The sequence below is a fragment of the Phyllostomus hastatus genome, unplaced genomic scaffold, assembly GCF_019186645.2.
Source record: "Phyllostomus hastatus isolate PE091 unplaced genomic scaffold, TTU_PhHast_1.1 phas_scaffold_755, whole genome shotgun sequence".
Lineage (NCBI taxonomy): Eukaryota > Metazoa > Chordata > Mammalia > Chiroptera > Phyllostomidae > Phyllostomus > Phyllostomus hastatus.
The window spans coordinates 13,097,209-13,115,486 of NW_025334039.1; the positions used below are offsets into that span (position 1 = coordinate 13,097,209).

General features: G+C 54.4%; 2 protein-coding genes across 3 annotated transcripts; both read left to right on the forward strand.

Moving 5' to 3' along the window:
* The first annotated feature begins 626 nt into the window (after positions 1 to 626).
* USP5 (ubiquitin specific peptidase 5) lies at positions 627 to 14,021 on the forward strand. 2 transcript variants are annotated; one of them, XM_045826588.1, is made up of 20 exons: positions 627 to 935; positions 3,690 to 3,815; positions 4,041 to 4,107; positions 4,305 to 4,438; positions 4,598 to 4,743; positions 5,010 to 5,194; positions 5,636 to 5,730; positions 6,393 to 6,586; positions 7,339 to 7,410; positions 7,721 to 7,808; positions 7,930 to 8,055; positions 8,562 to 8,715; positions 9,049 to 9,223; positions 9,855 to 9,943; positions 10,780 to 10,971; positions 11,477 to 11,620; positions 11,697 to 11,842; positions 12,061 to 12,214; positions 12,697 to 12,781; positions 13,367 to 14,021. In XM_045826588.1, exons 1-20 carry the CDS (start codon positions 825 to 827, stop codon positions 13,458 to 13,460), a joined length of 2,577 nt encoding a protein of 858 aa, XP_045682544.1. In that variant the 5' UTR covers positions 627 to 824; the 3' UTR covers positions 13,461 to 14,021. The 2 variants fall into 2 exon arrangements, with proteins under 2 accessions (XP_045682544.1, XP_045682545.1); XM_045826589.1 differs by having other exon boundaries at positions 631 to 935; positions 10,780 to 10,902.
* Positions 14,022 to 14,905: 884 nt separating this feature from the next.
* Positions 14,906 to 18,272, forward strand: TPI1 (triosephosphate isomerase 1). The gene is made up of 7 exons (XM_045826342.1): positions 14,906 to 15,066; positions 16,235 to 16,358; positions 16,470 to 16,554; positions 16,635 to 16,767; positions 17,049 to 17,134; positions 17,447 to 17,534; positions 17,668 to 18,272. The coding sequence occupies exons 1-7, from the start codon at positions 14,952 to 14,954 to the stop codon at positions 17,784 to 17,786; spliced, it is 750 nt and encodes a 249-aa protein (XP_045682298.1). The 5' UTR covers positions 14,906 to 14,951; the 3' UTR covers positions 17,787 to 18,272.
* The last annotated feature ends 6 nt before the right edge of the window (positions 18,273 to 18,278 follow it).

Below are 18,278 nucleotides of genomic sequence, written 5' to 3' on the forward strand. Positions count from 1 at the left end.
AGGCCTACTTACGTGGGATCCGCCTCCAGTGAAGGAAGCCATTGGGCTGAGGGGACGTCTATCACGGGAGCCACGGAGGTCAATTGGGCAGCGGCTTGGCTTGCCCAGGGTTGACGCCTCCCTGATAAAAGAGGACTTTTGTTTCTCTCAGGCTGCGAGTGTCTTGAGACTTTAGAGAGTGCCGATCTTTGCTTTTGAGACCTTCAATTTCAAAACCAAGTTATTTTATTTTCCTTTAAAAATAGAATGGATCATTATGGTAATATGCACAGATTCAGGCGGAGACAGACTTAGGAAGATTTTTGAGGAGAAATGGTAATCCTTGCTGGTCGATGGCGTTATCAATCGCTAGACTCTAATCCTTTCACACTCCTCCTCATTGGATAGCTGCCTTTCAAATGCCAAGAACTGCCCTATTTTCTGACCGGACAAATCTCCAGGAAAGTTTCTGAGGTTGGTTTAAAGAACTGTCAATTTCTGCTCTTCAATAGAAGGCACGCGAAGGGACTGTAGGGGTCCCAGAGTGCGAGCAGCGAAAACTCTGGAGTACATTACACCTCGTTACTCTACTGGCGCTCTACCCTGGAGGAGTGGGATTGGATTTTTTGACCACCGGCTGGGTTGGAGGCGCTTTTCATTGGGTTTAGCCAAGAGTAAGGCAGAGGGCGGAGCACTAGTACGCAAGCTCGTTCCAACTGCCATTCTCGCGCGTCTTCCCTGAAGCGCATGCACCTAACGAGTAGTGCTCATTGGTCCGCAAGAGAGGGGGTGGGAGACTAGGAACGGTGGGAGCTGCTCTGTGTGGAGGAGCTGCTGCCGGTGTCATGGCGGAGCTGAGTGAGGAGGCGCTGCTGTCAGTATTACCGACGATCCGGGTCCCAAAGGCTGGAGACCGGGTCCACAAGGACGAGTGCGCCTTCTCCTTCGACACACCGGTAAGCCCACTCCCCACGCCCGCAGGGAGCACGACTTCCTTCCATAGCCCTGGTCATTCTGCCGGGGCCTGCAAGGCTTGGGCTACCGCCTCCTTGCGATGCACCATGGGACATGTAGTCTTCCGTGCCACTCCCTGCCGTTGCTTTTAACTAGCTGGAACTGTCGTGTGACTACTGCCCCCGGAAGCCACCGGGTGTACCTCGCTTGCTCCCAGTTTCGTGGAGCATTGTGGAGACTGTAGTCGCTCACTCCCCTCTGCCGTTCTAAGCTAGGGGCGCAACCCGATCGTCGGACTACATCCCCCAAGTGGATCCCTGGGAAAGCCAGGGAGTTGGCCTTGCTTGTCGCGCATGGTTCTCCGGGTTTTGTAGTCTCGTGTAGGAGGGATGGGGCTACCCCTCACTGTTCTGGGCCGGCTTTGGGGTTGGAGGGTTGGCTCTGCAGTTCCTAGGCACGTAGTAGTTTGTAAGTAGCCCTGAAGAAGGCCGTTTTTTGAGGAAGGCCGAGTTACAGAGCCTCCATCCACGGTTAATATAGATAGGGGGCGGGGAGGTGGGTCGTGGTGGAAGGGAGGGGAGGGAAAGAGGAAAGCTCTGGTTTCTTCTTTAAGATGAACTAGTTCCGCGGCCCCCTCTTTTTCCCACCCATCACAGAAAGCAGAGGGAACCCTTTTTAAACGTATTCCCAGAGAGATGGTTTCTTTCATGCAGGATACTGAGGCCCCTTTCCCATCCCACTCCCACTCTTGACTAGTTAGACAAAGCCGCCACCCACACCGTGCTTCACGTTATACAGGCTCCACCCGGTACCTCCCTTCCTGCAATTCTGCCTTCCTGTGTCACCCTCAAGAGAGACAAGACTCTGCCCAGGCCAGAGCCTGAACTGAGAGGGCAGCAGCCTGGTTGGGATCCACCCCCCTCACCACCCCTCCCCTCAAGCTGCTGCTGGGCCCTGCCCAGGGTGTTCAGCCAGACCAGCTCAGGGCCAGGAAAACTGCAAGTCAGAGTGGAAAGGCTTCACTAATGCAGTGCTGAGTATAGGAGCAGGATCTAAAGCCCACTTCAGGATCACCGCTGATTTGTGGTTTGCTAGGCTTTCAGTTTGGCCTCAAATAATATGCTGCTTCTCTGAAGTCTGGCTTTGGCAAGGCTCAAAGAGGACTGCTCAGAGCAGAGCTCCAGGGCTCCCAATCCTTGGTGAAACCGTCTCTTATTTCCAACAGAGGAGTTGAATCCCTGCAGTTTCCTCATGCCTTCCAGGTTATCAGATGCATAGCTTGGTGAGGTACCATCTTTCTCAGGAGGAATAGTTTTTTCTTAATTGCCAGCTGATGGTAGAAGTCATCAGTTCCTGCCTCTCTTCTAGAAACTTCTTTGAATAATCCAAAAGGAATTTTTGTAATGTCACTACATTTCTCTCATCTCCAGTGTGGCAGAGTTGACTTGGCTAACCAACTTACAGCATATTTGATTATCTTCAAATTGGGTTCACAGTAGAAAGAGAGTTTATGTGACACCCCCCCCCCTTGAGAAATGCTCTATGTCCTTATGAATATTATAATCCACACTGTTCTAGGTAGTGGTACACAATCTGGGACCACGCACTGCCTTTGATGGTGTCCTATTTTTAAATATCACAGCAAAGAGTTTTTTCAAGCCCACTGAGGCTTTTATCCCAGGAAGAGGTAGTCTGCTATTCCTCAGAAACTTGGATCAGAGGACTTTGTCCCCACTTTTTTTCTCCGCCTTCTCCATCACTTTTTTCACAAAGGCACTGGTAGACTTGCTCAGTCTGGGGGAAGCCGTGGTCTCCTGTCAGTGGTGACAGGAGAGTCACCACTGACTCTTTTGAGTCACCATTTAGAGTGGGCACTTGTCTTTCCCGGTTCTCTATCTGGGTTATATGTGTCCTACCTGTCTCAGCAAGTGTCACTAGATTGTTCTAGAAAGGGGATGGCTTTGAGGTTGGACGTTGATGGGACTTCAGTGGGAATTTAGTTATTGGTCGGAGGGGAGGGGAGAGAGTGATGGCTGGAGAATGCCAGACTTCACGTCCCTGCCAGGCCGGGTCTGGGTTTAGCTATGAGCGACCCACAAGGCATTGTTCTGCTGGAGCCAGACTTCAGCAGGAGAGGGGGGAGAAGCCTCAGTGTGGACCAGGGTTCCACTACCTGGCAGAGTGTGGTAAAGAAAAGGTCTGGTCGTGCTGGCAAGCTCTGCGGTTAGAGGTACCGGAAGAATCTCTGCTTCTCCACACTTGTAGGTTTTCTTAATCCTGGAGATGAGGTAGGGTTTGTCATGGTGTCCTGGGTTTAGGTTCAGTGTCTGACGTGCAGATCTGTCCTCTCCAAGGAAAGGGCCCTTCCCCCTCTGAATGTAATTTCTGGCCCTGGAAGTCCATGGTGTTTGGTCCTTGTTTACTTTCGGGGTCTTCTGGCTGTAGGGAAGGGGTAGAGGGAATTCTCTGCAACTGATCGAAGGGTCTAAAACCCAAAGAAGGAGCAAGGAGGAATGGTGACTGATAGGTGTTGTTCAGCTCCTGGTGTCCTTGTTGACTATCAAAGTCATAGGAGAATGGGGAGAATCTTAGCCGATACTAAATCCTGATGAAATAAATGACTTGCCCAGGGCCACACAGTGTTAGAAAACAGAACCTTTCTTCTGGAAACCAGCAGTGTTTGAGCCCAGGTCTTGGTTTCCTCACTTGGCCAGGGTTCATCCTCCCTGTTTCCTCCCCTGCCTCTTGTCCTGCAGGAGTCTGAGGGTGGCCTGTACATCTGCATGAACACATTCCTGGGCTTCGGGAAGCAGTATGTGGAGAGACATTTCAACAAGACGGGCCAGCGAGTCTACTTGCACCTCCGGCGGACCCGGCACCCAGTAAGGATAGGGGCTGGGCCTGGGGACCTTCTGGCGCGTCCCACGGGGTTTCCATTTTGAATCTGTTCCATTCTGACTTCTCACCTATGTCTGTCGGTGTAATTAAAATTCAGCACACATGCTTTTAGCTCCATTCTCTTCTGAGATTATTTTATCCCGTCCACCCTCCCTGTTTCTCCTTACCTGGTGTTCATTGCTGATTCTGCCCTTTGTGCCTCATTGCAGAAAGAGGAAGACAGCACCGCAGGCACTGGAGACCCCCCACGAAAGAAGCCCACCCGCCTGGCTATTGGTGAGTACTGCTGTAGCCCCACCCTTCTCCCTGAGCTGGGCTTTCCTGCTCCCAGAGGTGTTAGGAAAGCCCCAGAAGAACGGGCCGGGTCAGGGACCCTAGAGCTCTGGAGGGGACAAAGTAAAGTACTGTATCAGAGGAGGGACATTTACCTGTGGTCGTGGTCCTACTCTCCCTGTTTTTCCCTGTCTCATCAGGTGTCGAAGGCGGGTTTGACCTTAATGAGGAGAAGTTTGAATATGATGAGGACGTGAAGATTGTCATTTTGCCGGATTACCTGGAGATTGCCCGGGATGGGTTGGGGGGACTGCCTGACTTTGTCAGAGATCGGGTATGAATCTTTTCCCACCCTCCCAAAGATTTTAGGGCAAGCGGGGCGAGGGCAGTGATGTCTTGGGCAAGTACTGAGAAAGCTGAAGTTAAGTGACAGAGGGGCATGGGGGGGTGGGATGGGGTTTGGGTACTGTTTCTGACCCTCTGCTTCTCCCAGGTGACCAGTGCGGTGGAGGCACTACTGTCCGCCGACTCAGCCTCCCGCAAGCAGGAAGTACAGGCCTGGGATGGGGAAGTACGGCAGGTGTCTAAGCATGCCTTCAACCTCAAGCAGCTGGACAACCCTGCTCGAATCCCTCCCTGGTGAGGCCTGGCCCCTCTACCTCGGGGCACAACCGCCAGAGCAGGGGCAAAGAAGCCACCCTCCTGGGAGATCTGGTGGGAGAGAGGGCTGGCAGCACGACAATTAGGGAGACTGGGAAGCAAAGAACTGAGCAGGGGGACATCCAGAGGAGAGGAGAAGAGAGAGAAATTGGATTGGCAGGGGCCCACAGAGTCCCTTTTCTCTCTACCACTCCCAGACACCCCTGACCCATATTTCAGCTCAATTTCTTTTCTCCTTGGTTTAGTGGCTGGAAGTGCTCCAAGTGTGACATGAGAGAGAACCTGTGGCTCAACCTGACCGATGGCTCTATCCTCTGTGGCCGACGCTACTTCGACGGCAGTGGCGGCAACAACCATGCTGTGGAGCACTTCAGGGAGACAGGCTACCCATTAGCTGTCAAACTGGGCACCATCACACCTGACGGAGCTGGTATTCCTTCCCTTCCTTAGCTACCTCCATGCCAAAATGTGTTTTAACTATTGTTCATTTTATATGGTACAAATAATACATGAATATGTTCTCTTGATAAACAATGAAAATATTGCAGATGAGACTAAATCTTCAGTTACTCTTCAAACCTCAGTCCCCTTCCTAGATGTTATCAGTGTATCTGACTAGTAAGCATCCTTCCCAACCTGTCCGACTCTAGAAGCTTACCCTGTGGGGTGGAGTCACAATTAATTCCAACTCTCACGCTGTGTCACCCCGTCTTCCCTGACAACCATCCCCAGAAGGTTTAAGGGAGCCAGGAAGTTACCCTACAGGCTTACCCTTCTGTCCCACTAAGGCCCCTCAAGGCAGGGGGTGACACTGGTGGCTAGGCCAGTCCTGAGCCACCCCCTCTGACACTGCTCCTGCCCCCTGTCCTAGATGTGTACTCATATGATGAGGACGACATGGTCCTGGACCCCAACCTGGCTGAGCACCTCTCCCACTTCGGCATTGACATGCTGAAGATGCAAAAGGTGAGACTCGTTCAGCTTCAGATTCTTCTTATTCCTGCTCCTGTTAGGCCCTTCTTCCTTGCCTGAGACAGAGTACTGGAGAGAGTGACCACAGTCCCTGTCCCCACGATATGTGGGCTTTGACGAATTTTCTAGAATTGTTTGTTCAGCCATTGAATACTCCTGAGTACCTACTTTGTGTTAGTCACTAATAAGGCAGGTGTGGTCCTTGTTTTATACATTCTTTGGAGAGGCAGGCATTGCTCACACTGATAACTGATTAGCTACCAGCTGTGAAGGGCGCTATGAAAGAGATGTGGAGGGTGCTGCAGTGGTTTACAGCAGTGGGGCCTGGCCTAGTCTGGGGCATCAGGGAAGTGTCTCTGAGGAAGTCTTGCTTGCGTGGAGACCTGAGGGGTGAGGAGGGGTGCCTTTGGAATGGGAAAAACAGTTCAGGTAGAGGGAGTTGCTTTCGTTTCATTCCCCCATTCAAGCCTGATAACTAAGTCCTCTTACAGTTGCTTGTGGCCATTTAGAGCTTGAACTAGACGATATCCTGCATGCCTCTGTAATTCAACAAATTCTAGGCTCCAGCTGGGTATCATCCTAGATCCTGGGAGAGATCAATGTAAAAAATCTAGGGCTGAGTCTCTCCCCCCGTCTGAAGTGCCCCTTCCCTGCAGACGGACAAGACGATGACCGAGTTGGAGATAGATATGAACCAGCAGATTGGCGAATGGGAGCTGATCCAGGAGTCAAGTGTGCCACTGAAGCCCCTGTTTGGGCCCGGCTACACAGGCATCCGGAACCTGGGTAACAGCTGCTACCTCAACTCGGTGGTCCAGGTGCTCTTCAGCATCCCCGACTTCCAGAGGAAGTGAGTAGCGCCTTCCCCACCGCTGGCCCTGGGCTCTGAGCGCCTAACGTCCCCACTCCTTTCCTGGCCATCAGCTTCCAGGCACACTCCTCCTTCAGCCACCCTCAGCGCCTCTGTTCCAGCACAGTTTTAGTTCCCATGACCCTGTGGCTGGTGTGCCGTGAGGGGAGCCGGCTGTAGGATTGCACCATCATCACCCGGTCACACGCAAACGCCACTGGTAGAGCAGAACACCAAATCCCAGGGCTCTTAGAGGCCTCCTGCCTGACTCAGGGGTGAGCAGGTGGTCTTTATTTTAGGCCAGTGACATCAGATGAGCACCTACCATGGCCACGTAGCACTTGGGGGAGAGGGAGGACTTGGGATACTAAGAAGAAAGGCAAATATTTAGCAAAAGGGACTTTACCATCTAATTGGAATGGGCCTGATGCTTATGTGAAAAGTTAAAACGTATTGAGAAGTTCAGTCCAAAAGGCTATGAACTGTAGTTATCTTCCTCCCAGGCCGTGTTCTCCCTTCCCCTGGCTCGCCCTGGGGGTAGGCTGGGAAAGCCTGCCTTGGGGCACTGCGTGCTGACGCAGTTGAGAGGCAGGAAGGGCGGGTTGCTGGAGAGAAATGGACTCCAGGCTTCAACCACGTGACTCCCCACTCTGGAGGGAGTCTATTCACTGAGCTGATAGATAATTTCTCCCTTTGCTTTTCTGTGGAGCTGGGACCAAAGCCCTTCCAACTCTCCTTCCCTTGGCTCTTAGGTATGTGGAAAAGCTGGAGAAGATCTTCCAGAACGCCCCAGCGGACCCGACCCAGGACTTCAGCACCCAGGTGTATGTAGCCAGGTCCTATGTCTGAAGGCTGTTGAGAGCCTTGCTGCCTGTGTGCCTCCTCTGTCCTCCATGACCACCTGGAGAGGGCAGCAGTGTAGCCCCAGCTGGTTAGAAGCTTTCAGATGATTGCCTTCTGGGCATGCCCTCTCCTTGGGATGGGTTCCCATGGACCCTAAGGTTTTCCACATTTTAGCAAGTTGTCTATGGAGGGCCCTGAGCCAGGGTTGCGGTAGGGAGGGACAGGTGTAGAGAGACGGCAGATTACCGTTAGTTAACTAAAGCAAAACGGTTCTCTTGGATGTTAACATAGGGCCAAGCTGGGCCATGGCCTTCTCTCCGGAGAGTATTCCAAACCAGCACCGGAGTCAGGCGATGGGGAGCAGGTGTCAGAACAAAAGGTGAGTCTACTGCATCCATCCTTTTCAGGCTCTGGAATTATGGGGAAACTGAGGTCTGGGATATGTCTGAGGAAGGTGACCTCTTGAGCCCCAGCTAATTCACTGCCCTGGCTCTGTCTAGGAACTTCAAGATGGCATTGCCCCTCGGATGTTCAAGGCCCTCATTGGCAAGGGTCACCCTGAGTTCTCTACCAACCGGCAGCAGGATGCCCAAGAGTTCTTCCTTCACCTTATCAACATGGTGGAAGTAAGGCCTGAGAAGAAGGCAAGGGAGGGCAGTCTTTGCAGTCCTTCCGTCTACCTGCAATTCACTCCCTCTTCCTCCCAGCCTTTCTTGCCCCCCTTAGCCCTGCCCAGTCCCACCCCTGTCCCTGGCAGCCTGCGTGCACTGCCCCTTCCCTGTGGTAGCGAATACACGCAAGGAGAATGGCAGAGCCAAGCAGTGGTCCTTATGCTCAATGGGCTTGTGCCTTATGAAGGATACACCCAAAGAAAATGCTCAGGATACTGCTTATCAACAGAACTCCAAGCACATTCCAGCACAGTCCCACAGTGCTGTGAGCGGGCCAGAATCAGGGAGGCGGTGGGTGATTGGGGAGGGCTTCTACTCTGTTCCTGTATCCCTGCGCTCTCAGTGCTAGTCTCCCTTCCCCTCCCCTCCTCTCCTCTCCCTCCTTGACCACCAGGAGCCCCTTTAGGCCCCCATTCCAGTCCCTGGCTGCCCAGATCTCTCCACCTGCCTCTTTCCCGTAGAGGAATTGCCGGAGTTCTGAAAATCCTAATGAAGTGTTCCGCTTCTTGGTGGAGGAAAAGATCAAGTGCCTGGCTACAGAGAAGGTGAAGTACACCCAGCGGGTGGACTACATCATGCAGCTGCCTGTGCCCATGGATGCGGCCCTTAACAAGGGTAGGTGGCTCTCAGCCAGGCCTGGGTACAGGTGCAGTGGAGGCTGTGGGGAATGTGTGGGCACTTACAGCAGCAGAGCCCACAGGACACTCTGCTCCCTCGGCCAGAAGTCCAAAGCTAGGCCAGCAGAGCGAGGTCAGATTAACTTGCCCACAGCTCGTCAGCAGAGCTGTGCTGAGAAAGAAAAGCAAAATCATATGTGGGTGCACATCGGGCGGGACTGGGTGCGGCTGAGGAGTTGAAGTAGTCACAGACACAGAGCCAGCAGGGCCAGGCTAAGGAGGGAAAGAGGCAGCACCTTCTGAGGGATCCACCCGCCACTTCTGTCACCAGAGGAGCTTCTAGAGTACGAGGAGAAGAAGCGGCAAGCCGAGGAGGAGAAGCTGCCACTGCCCGAGCTGGTTCGGGCCCAGGTGCCCTTCAGCTCCTGCCTGGAGGCCTATGGGGCCCCCGAGCAGGTGGATGACTTCTGGAGCACGGCTCTGCAGGCCAAATCAGTAGCTGTCAAGTAAGTCCTGCCGGGCTGGGCCTGATGGTCTCGGGCCTGTGTCAGGGTAGTCCTGAAGATGCCCCCTGCCTCTTTCTCGTTCTGTCATTTCTTTTTTGGGTGGAACCTCAGGATTGCATCAGTTGAGGCTGGTGATCTGGCCCCAGTGGGAACCAAGAAGCCCCACCGGAGCAGACTTGGATGGTTACTGTGTATTACCTCGTCTTGCCCAAACCACTCCATCTTCTCTCATGGCACAGGGCACTTTTCAGTGCAGCAGCTCTCCACCTTCTCCCTCAATCCTGGCAGAGTGCAGACACTTAGTAGGGAATAGGATGTGGGTTTCCAGCAAATGGTTTTACTTTTTGCTCAGAGGTTAGCTTGAGCTGGAGGTCTGTGAGAGTGCTTTGTCTCAAGAGAATTCAGCCACCCACTGCTTTGCTGCTCCCGCCAATAAGACAGCCCTTCTCCTGGCTTCTGCACTTCCTTGTTTGCAGAAGCTCTGATGCCTGCCCAGGGTAGGATAAGAATATGGAGTATCTTCTGGGCTGTTAGGTCTTCTACCCATGAGAGGCTGAACCCTGGGGTGGGGACTTTCAGGATAGGAGAACCTTGGGATTGTCTGGCTACCAGGACATTCTCTCTTCCCTAGGACCACACGATTTGCCTCATTCCCTGACTACCTGGTCATCCAGATCAAGAAGTTCACCTTCGGCCTAGACTGGGTACCCAAGAAACTGGGTATGATGGCTGGGACAAGCAAAGGGAGGTTCAGCAGAAAATGCTAAAAAATAAGGGGGCCTTAATACATGTAAACCAATGTTTCTCTAACTTCCCTCTGAAAGAGAAAACATTACCTTAGATGTTTCAAAATATGTCTAGTTTGAAAAGCACTGACTAAAAATATTAAAAGACTTCTTTGATTTTATAATTATGATTTACAACCAAAAGTCATTTCCATAGCTTAGTTTTTATAACTGATAAGTTTTCATTTTTTTTTAAAGATTTTATTTATATTTATTTTTAGAGAGGGAAGGGAGGGAGAAAGAGAGAGAGAGAGAAACATCAATGTGCGGTTGCTGGGGGCTGTGGCCTGCAACCCAGGCATGTGTCCCGACTGGGAATTGAACCTGCGGCACTTTGGTTCGCAGCCTGCGCTCAATCCACTGAACTACGCCAGCCAGGGTGATAAGTTTTCATTTTGATAATCTTGAAATAATTAGCTCTTGCAGGTCTTACTTACGGGCCCTAGGTGACTTTGAGAACTGCTGATGTAATTTCACTTCCTAGAGAAGTTGGGACCCACAAAAATATAAAATCATCCTGTCGCACACGTGGGAGGCCCCTTCTCGCCCACAGCTCATTTGTTGTAGATCTAGGACTAGAATCCAGGTCCCCTGACTCCCAGGCCCACAGTTACTTTTCTTACGTTGGGACCCCTAAGGTGGTACTCTCTGCACAGCTCCTTATTGCAGGGCAGTGCCAAAATATGGTGCAGGAGCTTGAGATTCCCAAAGTGCCTCCTCAGGAGGGCCTTGGAGCTCCTGAGGTGACCTGTTGGGCCATTCCAATTACAGACGTGTCCATTGAGATGCCAGAGGAGCTGGACATCTCCCAGTTGAGGGGTACAGGGCTGCAGCCTGGAGAGGAGGAGCTGCCTGACATTGCCCCACCCCTGGTTACTCCGGATGAGCCCAAAGGTAGCCTTGGTTTCTATGGCAACGAAGACGAAGACTCCTTCTGCTCCCCTCACTTCTCCTCTCCGACATGTTAGTGACTCTTTTTCCTGCCTGTCTCTTTCCCTTGCCAAGGGGCTCTTCTCTGCCTGCCTCCCCACGACCCTGTCCTTTGTGTTTCTCCTGTCCTCCCTTTCAAATTTCCTCTGCCCTCTTTTGGTGGACGTGAGGACCGACTGGAGCACTCCCAGCCACATTCTCGGTGTGGATGGCAGTAGCACTGGCTAACAGCCCGCCATTTTTGTCACCTCATTGGTTGGGGGCGGGGGCTGGGAATCATATTCCAGAAACAGGGCCCATTCTGTGAGTATGGGTAAGGAAGGGGATCTATGGGGGTCTTTAGCCTCAGTTCTGTGCCTTTAGGGTACCACACCCACATTGTACTCATTCTAGTACTGGGATAAGGTGCCTGGCTGTGAGAGAAAAATGCCTGGAATGCAATGGTTGGGAGAGGGCAGGGCGGGACTGTGGGAGGAGGAGGAAGAGCAAAGAGTGGCCCGAGGACTCCGTCACTGTGCCCGCACTTCTCTCACCGCAGCCCCCATGCTGGATGAGTCGGTCATCATCCAGCTGGTGGAGATGGGCTTCCCCATGGACGCCTGCCGCAAAGCCGTCTACTACACGGGCAACAGCGGGGCCGAGGCCGCCATGAACTGGGTCATGTCGCACATGGATGATCCAGGTAGGCAGGGCTGGGTAGCAGGGCCAGGCAGGGCCACCACCCTCCCCAAAACACTGCAACCCCTTCCCATCCACAGATTTTGCAAACCCCCTCATCCTGCCTGGCTCCAGCGGGCCTGGCTCCACAAGTGCAGCTGCGGACCCCCCACCAGAGGACTGCGTGACCACCATTGTCTCCATGGGCTTCTCCCGGGACCAGGCCCTCAAAGCTCTGCGGGCCACGGTAGGGGCTGTCCCCAGCTCAGGAGTGGGGCCTCTGGGGTAGCAGAGGGTGGGAGTGAGGTCCATCCTTGGTGAGCAAGACCAAGGGTATTGGCGTGGTGCGGCCGAGGCTGGGCTCCACCTTGCTGTGGCTGTGACAAAGGAGCTGACTGAGGCTTTCACTGGTGCTTTTCTTGCCCCCGAACTTGTCTGAAGTGTAATGCTTTTCTCCTCCTCAAGAACAATAGTTTAGAACGGGCTGTGGACTGGATCTTCAGTCACATCGACGACCTAGACGCAGAGGCTGCCATGGACATCTCAGAGGGTCGCTCCGCTGCCGACTCCATCTCTGAGTCTGTGCCAGTGGGACCGAAAGTCCGGGACGGTTCTGGAAGTGAGTGTCCCGGGGAGAGAGGACAGGCCTGGGAGAGTCTTGCCAGTCTGCTGTGCCAGAGCCTCATTCCAAGGCAGCTTTGCTTCCCTCTTGGGGCAGAGGGGGCAGAAACTTCTTCCCGGTGACAAGACTCCTGAAGGTGGGATTCTAGGAGGTGGAGACAGGTCTTTGATCCAGTACATGCCTACATTCCCTGAGTTCGAGCTGTTAGAGCAGGGTGTCCGACTCATTTTCACCAGGGGCCACATCAGCCTCGCGCTGCTTTCAAAGGGCCGAATGTAATTTCAGGACTGTATCAATGTAACTGCTCCTTAACTGTCAAGCGAGAGCTCGGCGCAGCCACTGGGTAGAAACAAGGTGGAGGGCTGGATTCAGCCTCGGGCCTTGTGTTTGCCACCTGTGTGTCAGATAGATTTTCGGACTGTCACTCCAGGATCCCTCTCTCATCGTCTTCTCTGCCCTCCCCCTCTCTCCTTCCCTAGAGTATCAGCTCTTTGCCTTCATCAGTCACATGGGCACCTCCACCATGTGTGGTCACTACGTCTGCCACATCAAGAAGGAAGGCAGGTGAGGGCCCAGCCGTGTGCGTTTGGAATGGGGCAGTGGGAGTGGAGATGCGTAGGGGCACCCTGGAAACCCTGGAGGAGGAGAAGGACTACCTGACGGGAGCCGCACACACACTGAGGGGTGAGGGAACGCTGGACAGCAGAGACGAGGCAAACTGCGGCCCGAGGGCCGACTCAGGCCACTTGCCTCTGTAAGCGGTTTTAATGAGCATAGCCACCTTACTCATTCATGCGTTGTCTGTGGCTGTTTCCACACTGCACCAGGCAAGCTGAATAGTTGTACCAGAGACCCGATGGCCTACGAAACCTGAAAGATTTACCACCTGGCCCTGTATAGAAAAAGTTTGCAGACTCCTGCCTTACAGAAATGGGTGGGGGGATGGTGGTAAAGACACTGAGCAGGGGAAATGACCTTGGTGAGATTGGGACGCTCCCTGCAGACAGGTGGCAGCTGGACTGTAGGTTTGGCGGCCTTTCCCCAGAATCTCCAGGATTGGCCCCAGAGGCCGTGTCAGAGAAACCGAGTAGAAGCCCTGTGGACTGCCCAGTTGGTCCATCTCTTTCCACCCTTCCCCACCTTCCCCAGATGGGTGATCTACAACGACCAGAAAGTGTGTGCCTCTGAGAAGCCGCCCAAGGACCTGGGCTACATCTACTTCTACCAGAGAGTGGCCAGTTAAGAGCCTGCCCTGACCCCTTACCACGGAGGGCAGGGGTCAGACCACCTGGCATGAGGGAGAGGGGCTGGGGGATGGACTGCAGCCTGCCTGCTCTGTACCCTTTTTCTTTCTGCCCCCCGCCCCTCCGCCCACAGCAGGGAAGAAACTAGAGGCCCTAGGAGAATGGCCAAGCAAAGTGGAGAGGCACTCGAGAGACTTTGGGGTTAGAGCAGGATGGGGACGGGAGGGTGGCTGCCTGTCTGTGAGGAGACTCTGTTGCTTCCCCTCCCCCGAACCCCTGTTCCTCTGCTTCTCGAATCCCGCCAGCTCCTGGTGTGGAGGGGCTTGTTTGTATGTGTGTGCGTGTGGGTGTCGCTTTGTGCAGCCTCTTCCACAGGACGGGGTGCTCCTCCTCCCCTCCCCCTTTGTGTTTGTCCCCTGTGTGGTCAAGCCAGGAGGGATCTGAGGGAAATGGGGACCCCCTCGCCCTCCTGCCTCAGTCTTTCCCTCACCCTGTCTCTTCCCTGTTCTTCTCTGGAAAATGCCAAAATACATGATGTGAATAAAAGTACAATGGCTAAATTGTGTCCTGTTTGATTCCTTGTGGAGACTTATCTGCCCTGGGGCTGGCAGGAAGGCCAGCGCCCCAAAACTCCCAGTGCTTCTCAGTACCCGAGCTCTTGGGAAATTGAGGGTGAGGTGAGGACTGGGGCCCATCAGGTCAGGGGAAGTGGAGCAGGGTGACAGCAAAGACAGGGGTGAAAAGCCCTTCTTTCCTTCCAGCAGTCACACACATGTCCACAGGTCCCTAGTGTCTAGGAAGCCCTGGGCCTAGGCCCCAGGCCCTGCAGCCCTTTGTCAGCCCTGGGCCAACTGGAGGAGGAGTGGGATGCCTTGGGGGAGGAGTTCTGAACTGCCTGGGCCTCAGCCTCGGCTGTACAGCTGGTGCCAGCAACGGCCATCCCTCCCTCCCTCTTTGAACCCTGTCACTTGCCCAGTAACTGTGGGCTAGACTCTCCCTGCAGGGGTCAAAGGTGCCTGCTCAGCAATCGGATATGGCTAAATACTTGGATGGGGGGAGGGAGTTCCTTTTCCCAGAGTTGGGAAGATGGCCCTCAATCCCCTGAGCAATGTGGCCCAGGCCAAGCAGTTGGGTGGTCGGACTTGCCAGCTAGTTCCCCTGGGAACCTCATCTGGCCCCCTAGAGGGCTGCAGTCTTGAAGAGCCGGTTCCTCGAGCGCAGGGGCTCAGTTCTCGCCTTCTCCCGAGTCAGGCAAAGGAAAGGCTGAAGCGACTCAGTTCCGATGCCCCTAGAACGTTGCTACAAGAAAGGGGGTAACGTCAGAACACTGCCACAAGGGCGGCGGGTGGGGTGGGGGGTAGGACTTGCAGGCGGGGGCCGGGCTAACCATGGCCAAGGAGGCGGAGTTCTGTCTCACCGCGCTCTATATAAGCGGGCAGTGGCCGCGGCTGCGCGGTGATCCTGACCTTCAGTGTGTCGGCTCCAGCGCCATGGCGCCCTCCAGGAAGTTTTTCGTGGGGGGTAACTGGAAGATGAATGGGCGGAAGGCGAATCTGGGGGAACTCATCAACACGCTGAATGCGGCCAAGGTGCCGGCCGACACCGGTGAGCCTCATTGGGTAGGGTAAGGCAGGGCAGGGAGGGCGGGGGAGCGCCCTCTCCGGAGCTACCGGGTGTGCTCGTAGAGCTGGGTGCAGGCTGAGAACGAAGGCTACTGGGGACCCGGACGCTGACCCAGCAGCCGCAATGCCAGGGGTGTATCGAGGGGGAAATCGGGGCCACATTTAACGGTGCGCTCGGACAGTGGAGCGGGAAAGGACGTTTTTGTCTCCAAGAAGATGGCCCCGAAGCACGGACAGAGCTGCACTGCCAGGAGTCCGGCATGGAAGCGGAGATTAGCACCAGTGGGCGATCGGGAGTGGCGACAACCCGGGAATTGGGGGTGCGGGGGAGTGGAGGCGGCTGAGTGGGCGTGCAGGCCGCCAGTCACCTGCCCCTAGGCCGGGCTCCGTGCGCCGCTGCACGTAGCGCGAGACTCCTCCCAGAGCCTTGCCTGGCGGGCTGAGTGTTCCTGCCGCGCTGCCTCTCCCTCTGCCTCCAGAGCTACCCGCTCCGATCCTCTACCCTCCGCAGCCTGGAAGAGCCCTGCTTTCTTCAGAAAGGGGCTGAGTAGATGTCAAACAGGCAGATGCCAAACAGGATGCCATTTGGGAATATGGAGCGATCCTACGGCTTTTTCCAACCTGGAACCGGGGAAGCGCAGGGCCTCTATGAGCTCGTAGCTCCCTGCCACCCACCGGCAGAGTGCTGTACTCAGTCCTTCCCATCCACCTAAAACACGGAACCACCGGCCTGATCAGAAGAGGCATCCTCTTCTGGTTTATTCGCCAGAGACTCCAATATCAACCCCAGGAGTTGGCCCCTTAAGCTTTTGCTAAAAATCCTTGCCTTGCCTGTGGGAGGTAGGGATGAGCTATTTTAGAAGGGAGGTGGGGTTGGCCCCCAGGGAATGCTGAGTCTAGGAGGTGCCCAGGCCCAGAATAGCCCGGAGAAATCAGAGCCACAGCTGTTAAAAGAGCAAAGGGCAGGGCCATGGCCTCTCAGGGGCATCCGAAAAGCTCTAGGAGCTGGAAATGGGCCCAATCTGGGATGTGTGCAAAGATCATCTTGCTGGGGTGAAAAGGGAAGGAAAGCAGAACTAAGGAAGCTGGTGAAGGCTAGGGGGCTCCAGACCCCGGATGGAGCCTGACAAATGTTGTGTTCTCATCCACAGAGGTGGTTTGTGCACCCCCCACCGCCTACATTGACTTTGCCAGGCAGAAGCTAGATCCCAAGATTGCTGTGGCTGCCCAGAACTGCTACAAAGTGACTAATGGGGCCTTTACTGGGGAGATCAGGTGAGATGCAAGTGGGAAAAGGGTGTGTGAGGGCCTTCCCTTACTTTCCTCATTGAGTGGAAAGCCACAGGTGGGCCCCCTGTGGAACTGTGGCTTCATCTCTTCCCATAGCCCTGGCATGATCAAAGACTGTGGAGCCACATGGGTAGTCCTGGGGCACTCGGAGAGAAGGCACGTCTTTGGGGAGTCAGATGAGGTTAGTAACCAGGAGAAGAGATAAAGAGATGCCTCTCTTAATCCCAAGAGTAGTGTCTCACCAACTGTGTTCCTCAACAGCTGATTGGGCAGAAAGTGGCGCATGCCCTGTCCGAGGGACTTGGAGTGATCGCCTGCATTGGGGAGAAGCTAGATGAGAGGGAAGCTGGCATCACTGAGAAGGTCGTTTTTGAACAGACCAAGGTCATCGCAGGTATTTCTGAAGGGACCTATGAGCCTAGTCAAGGCCATGGAGGCACGGAGGGTGGGGTCAGAAGCGCTGCAGCCTGACTTGATTCCCATGCTGAGGAAAGGGGAAGGTGGGATCCCTTGCATCCTCTCAATCACTGCTGCTCCTGTCCCATGTATTGATGCCTCATGGAGTTCCCTAAATAACCACCAGGGGGCAGCATGCCACCCTCTTCTTTATTCCCTGGGTACCAAGCTACAGAGCTCCTTCTTGTTCACCTTCTATCTGTGGTCTCTGTCCTACAGATAACGTGAAGGACTGGAGCAAGGTTGTTCTGGCCTATGAGCCTGTGTGGGCAATCGGCACAGGCAAGACTGCAACACCTCAACAGGTAAACAAGCCCAGGACCCCACCCTTGTCCTACCTTGCCTCAGTAGAACTGGATAGCACAGAGACCATCCTGGCCAACCCCTCCTTTTAAAGGCAGGAGCCCCTAAGCCCAGAGAAGGGGAGAGTGACTTGTCCAAGGACGTCCATTCCACAGCCTGGGCTGTGTGTGTGTGTGTCAGAGCCCTGGTGTTCTGACTCGGACCCCAGGTGCTGGGATTCTCTGAAACCACACTGCCTCACCACTCGTGCCCAGGGTTTTTTTTTTCTTTCAGGAAGATGCAGGGTCTTAACTTAGTCTGACTTCTTGTTCCAGGCCCAGGAAGTACATGAAAAGCTCCGGGGATGGCTGAAGTCCAATGTCTCTGATGCAGTGGCTCAGAGCACCCGCATCATTTATGGAGGTGAGTGGGTTGGCTCCAGCTTGAGGTGGGGTGGGCTGAGAACTAGAATGAGCCTCCTTGGTTAGACATGGAGGTGGGAATAGAGTATGCCCATCCCATCCCTGACCATTCACCCTCTTTTCTCTCATGTCAGGTTCTGTGACTGGGGCAACCTGCAAGGAGCTGGCAAGCCAGCCTGATGTGGACGGCTTCCTTGTGGGTGGTGCGTCCCTGAAGCCTGAATTTGTGGACATCATCAATGCCAAACAATAAGCCCCACTCATCTCCCCTCTCCTTCCTGCTATGCCAAGGGCAACAAAGCTCAGAAGCCCAGTAACTGCTCCTCCCCCGACACACATGCTTCTGATAGTATCACCTGCCCCTTCTCGTGGCCTGATCCAAACTGTACTTCTCCCTCACCAGTTACATCTCACCTTGTAATGGCTGGGACCTGGCCAACCCCTTCTCCACTTACTATGGTCACTGGAACAAGACATGTCATCAAGGAGGCTTCTCCTTGGCTGAGAGGTGGAAGGGGTAGTTTGCTCGTGGGTCCCCAGTCCCCAGTGAAGGCAGGAAAGGGAGCCGTCCTCTTCCATCCCGCACCATGGGGCCAAGGGCTGGGAGAGAGCCCTGTCTTCCCCTCCGAGGCCAGGGGTTCTGTTCTCGTCCCTGGTGCCAACGCCTGTGTGTGTTGTGTATGTGAGCAGCCCCGCTCGGTGGCAGAGGGTTGGGGGGGGAATAAACACCTGCCACTAAGCCTTG

Coding starts and splice junctions, on each gene's coding strand:
- USP5 (XM_045826588.1), top strand. CDS start 825: ATGGCGGAGCTGAGTGAGGAGGCGCTGCTGTCAGTATTACCGACGATC. Junction 5,731..6,392: donor ACATGCTGAAGATGCAAAAG/GTGAGACTCGTT, acceptor CCTTCCCTGCAG/ACGGACAAGACGATGACCGA. Junction 12,215..12,696: donor AGTCCGGGACGGTTCTGGAA/GTGAGTGTCCCG, acceptor CTCCTTCCCTAG/AGTATCAGCTCTTTGCCTTC.
- TPI1 (XM_045826342.1), top strand. CDS start 14,952: ATGGCGCCCTCCAGGAAGTTTTTCGTGGGGGGTAACTGGAAGATGAAT. Junction 16,555..16,634: donor TCTTTGGGGAGTCAGATGAG/GTTAGTAACCAG, acceptor GTTCCTCAACAG/CTGATTGGGCAGAAAGTGGC. Junction 16,768..17,048: donor ACAGACCAAGGTCATCGCAG/GTATTTCTGAAG, acceptor TCTGTCCTACAG/ATAACGTGAAGGACTGGAGC.